This window comes from Grammomys surdaster, unplaced genomic scaffold (assembly GCF_004785775.1).
Source record: "Grammomys surdaster isolate TR1022 unplaced genomic scaffold, NIH_TR_1.0 135, whole genome shotgun sequence".
Classification (NCBI taxonomy): domain Eukaryota; kingdom Metazoa; phylum Chordata; class Mammalia; order Rodentia; family Muridae; genus Grammomys; species Grammomys surdaster.
Window position 1 is genome coordinate 2280497 of NW_021604593.1, and position 4262 is coordinate 2284758.

The 4262-nt window shown below is 44.6% G+C and overlaps 1 protein-coding gene across 1 annotated transcript in view; it reads left to right on the forward strand.

Moving 5' to 3' along the window:
* Nucleotides 1-555: 555 nt before the first annotated feature.
* Hspa9 (heat shock protein family A (Hsp70) member 9) overlaps nt 556-4262 on the forward strand; it is an 18858-nt gene continuing 15151 nt past the window's right edge. Inside the window, exons 1-4 of the mRNA XM_028762713.1 lie at nt 556-699; nt 2118-2176; nt 2389-2476; nt 3432-3613. Of these exons, the coding sequence (XP_028618546.1) occupies nt 619-699; nt 2118-2176; nt 2389-2476; nt 3432-3613 (410 nt within the window). The 5' untranslated portion in view covers nt 556-618. The remainder of the gene's footprint in view (nt 700-2117; nt 2177-2388; nt 2477-3431; nt 3614-4262) is intronic.

Sequence of the window (4262 nt, forward strand, 5' to 3'; positions counted from 1 at the left end):
TCAGGAAAAACTCCCAGGCGCCTACCAGAGAGCGCGCGAACTCGCGCCCCCGGTACTCTCCAGCAAATTCGCGTACACTGGAGTACCCAATAAACGCTACAGTTAAATCCTAACCCGTTTCCTTCCCGCCCCTTACACATGCGCTCCAGAGCCTCTGTACGGAGCCGACAACGCAGGCGCAAGAGGCTCCTCCTTCTGCGCAACTGACGCAAGGCGACTGTAACCTGTTCGTAATTTATCCCGTGTGACCTTGAGTCTTTCCTGCCGCAAGGACCGGGGCTGTCTGAAGCAATGCCTGTAGGCCTCTCTTCTCCCTCTCCCTTCTCACTGGTCCCACAGCCGCGGAAGCCGTGATGAGAGAACGTGAATTTTCATCGATCATGCTGAGGAGCGTGCTCGCGGCGTGCGCCGATTCCGGGAGCAGCGGACAGGTAGTCTCTGGTCAGGCACCACGCCCGGCGCCTCAGCAGAAGAGCGGGCTTCCCTGCTGCAGCGGCCAGCCCCCGCCCCCCACCCCACGTGGTTGGAGGTTTCCAGAAGCGAAGCCACCGCCGTGCGCGCAGCTCCGGGCCTGTGGCGTGTTTGTTCTCGCCCTTGTACCCCGCCTGTCCAGCCGCCATGATAAGCGCCAGCAGATCCGCGGCCGCGCGTCTCGTGGGCACCGCAGCATCCCGGAGACCCGCAGCCGCCCGTCACCAGGTAAGGAGCTGCCATGCCTTCCGGTAGGGGCTCCAGGCCGGGTCTCCAGTGAGGCAGGCCTTGCCCTTCGGGGTCAGACTCTAGGAGAAATCCGTAGTGAAGGAAGGTAACGGATCTTCGGTGGTCATTGTTGGCCTTGTTTGAGGGCTTTAACCTCGAGCTATGCTGAGTCACAATCCTTGGCATTCTGAAGTCTTTACCCCACTAATTCACAACGTAGTCGTCCTCCCTCTAACCTGTGGCGCAATGGATGTGCTTGGTCTTAGGCAGTGGATGTAGTTTACCGAAAAGGTAGAACTATGTACGCTAGACTATTTTCTAGTCGACGGATAGTTTCCCTACTGTAAATATTCAAGAATGTCGTTGCTATGAAGAAACGGGGGAGGGTATCTACATTAGGAACTGAAAATGAGATTACAACATTCCAACTCCATTCTTTTACGTTTTACTTTATTTTTTTTTGAGACAGGGTCTCTTTGTAGACCTGGTTGCCCGGGAATTGACTTTGTGGACTTCTCAGAGACCCCCACCTGTTTCTGTCTCTGCCTCCCAAGGACTGAGATTAAAGGCGAGCACACCTGGCTCCACTGTTAGAGATTTTTTTTTCTTTTGATCTTCGACTTACTTGTGGTTTATAATAACAAATAGAAAAAAAGATTGTGGATCTTCATCTGAAATAAGAAAAAGGGCATCTTTGGAGAATGAGACTTGTAGCTCTCCAAAATAGTTGTTTGACCAGGCCAGTGGAAATGTCTCTGAAAACCTTAAATCTCTACTTGTAGTGCACACATAATTGAGGCCAGGTGTACAGGGTTGTGAGTTTACTTTGAGACAGGACCTCAACTGTAACCTTAGCTGTTATGGAACTTAACATAGACCAGGTCTGACTTTGAAGTATTAGGATCAAAGGCATGTGCCGTTAAGCCAGTCAACTGAAGTTTTAATTTTTTGGTGTTTAACTAAATAGATCTTAAGCAGATTTGGTTCCCTGACAGACAGACACACACGAGTGGGGGGTTTGTGTTCGAGCAAGGCACATGTGCCAGCTTCCAGGTTGTCTTGACTTTCAGGGACACTTAATTTAAGGGCTTCTTGTTGGTAAAGTCCAGAGTTGCTTCTAAACATCACACACTCAGCTTGTCACAGCAAATACTGGTACAAGATCAATAATGTCAAAGTTGAAAAATCTATTGCAGTGTAATTTAATTTTATTTTTTGTCTTGAAGGGATTCAAGAAAAATTTATGTATGCTTAATTTTACCAGACAAGTCAGGAAAACTTGTAGATAGGTGATATGTAAATTTATCTGTATTTTACAAACTAAGGGCTAAAGATTGCATGTATTTCTCAGAATAATAATTGGAAAAAGCCCAAGTTTCTTTATAGTTGATGGCTGATGCAATTTTTTTTTCCCCTAGGATGGCTGGAATGGCCTTAGTCATGAGGCTTTTAGATTTGTTTCAAGAAGGGATTATGCGTAAGTATAACCTCAGTTTCTCTGAAAAAAAAAATCACATTGAATCTCAGAGCTGTGAAAGGTGCATTTTTGTTAACAAGTAACTATTCCTCTTTATAACCATTCATTTGTATTTGTATTCAATGTGCCACTTAACACCAATATAAAACATAGTTCTTCCTGCCATATTGGAACCCACTGTTAAAATGATCATGGTGTTTCATTTCTTACAGATCAGAAGCAATCAAGGGTGCAGTTGTTGGTATTGATTTGGGTACTACTAACTCCTGTGTGGCAGTTATGGAGGGCAAACAAGCAAAGGTGAGCATAACTGGAAGCCTGAGGTCACTTAGATATCTAGTCTGGCATTAAATACATAGAAATGCTGAATCAGAGTCCAGCTTGGTGGTGGACACCTTTAATCCCATCAAAGGTAGAGGGAACTCTGTGTTCAGCCTAGTCTACAAAGTGAGTTCCAGGACGGCCAAGGCCACACAGAGAAACCCTGTCTCAAAAACAATGGTGAATTTAGTTTGGTGCTGGTTTTTCTTCTGAGATACTATATCCTTGGGCTAGCTTCAAGGATGCAGTATTCAGTGCTAAGATTATAGGCATTAACCACTCCAGACTTCTAATTTGCATTTAAAGGCTGCTTTTGCTTTTTTTTTTAAGACTTAGGAATTAACCTTTAGGTGTTCATAATTGAATGGATCTAACTTCCTAGAGTACAGTGTAAACATGTTGTTTGGGGGGGGGGTAGGTGGTAATGTCATTAGAGGACTTGAAATGGCTTGCTCTGTTAGAAGTCCAGCAAAACTCAAGGTTGGAAGCCTCTACTTGGTAGAAAGAAGAAGAGCTCCACATTTGTGTTGTGTAGAGGTTGTTGAAGCCTCTTAGGCAGAATATACAAACCTTTCCTTTTGAGTGGTCAATACTTAGAGCTCCTGGGAATCTACAGTTGTCTGTCTCATCCTTGCTGCTTCTTTACTCATGCCTGGGCTTGGTACAGGCTGAAACTCCACATGTCTGATACTAAGAGAAGTCAGTCTTTCCTTAGTCCTAATTTACGTTGCTCAACCTTTTTTGTTCTCTCTGTCTGAAATTTTAGCTTCTGTATGTAATTAACAAGTTTAGGCGTCGTAAAGGTGGTGTGGTCATAGACTTGTTTAGTGCATCTTTTTTTTAATGTGATTCAAGCCATGGGTGTTTCTTAAGTCATGGCTACAGAGATTCCAGTGGTGACTAGTACTTTAATCATTGTCTTTGGGAATTGTAGGTCCTGGAGAACGCTGAGGGTGCCAGAACGACCCCTTCTGTGGTTGCCTTTACAGCAGACGGGGAACGACTTGTTGGTATGCCAGCAAAACGTCAAGCTGTCACCAACCCAAACAATACCTTCTATGCTACTAAGCGACTTATTGGACGACGATACGATGACCCTGAAGTGCAGAAAGACACGTGAGTGATAGGAACATCAATCCAGAAGACTCTCTGATGCTTTAATCAAAGTTCTGTGGCTGCCTTGATCACTTTTTCATCAGTCTTGGGAAAAATTCACATCACCACCAGAAGAGTACAGTTTTTTTTTGTTTTGTTTTTTGAGAGAGGGTTCTGCATATAGTGTCCTAGAACTCATCCTATAGGCCAGGCTGGCCTCGAACTCACTGAGATTTATCTGCCTCTGTCTCCCAAGTGCTATGATTAAAAGTATATGCCACCACCACCCTGCCCAAGAGTATAATTTGAAAAAGCTCATTTTTGCCTTCCCAGATTAGAATTTGTTTTGCTTTACATGACAATAACAGGTCATGTGACACATTCCTAAACTGATAAGTCATCATCAGTCATGTAGTGAAATAAGTTATCTCATACTAAGTTATCCTTGTTTGCTGCCCCTCCCTCCTTTTTTTCTAGATAGGGTTTATTTGAGTACCCCTGGCTGTCCTAGAACTCATTCTGTAGACTAGGCTTGCCTCAAACTCAGATTCTCTTACCTCTACCTCCCTAGTGCTCAGACTAAAGTCATGCACCACCACTGCCTGGCATCCATCCGATCGATCTATCTATCTATCTATCTATCTATCTATCTATCTATCTATCTATCTAT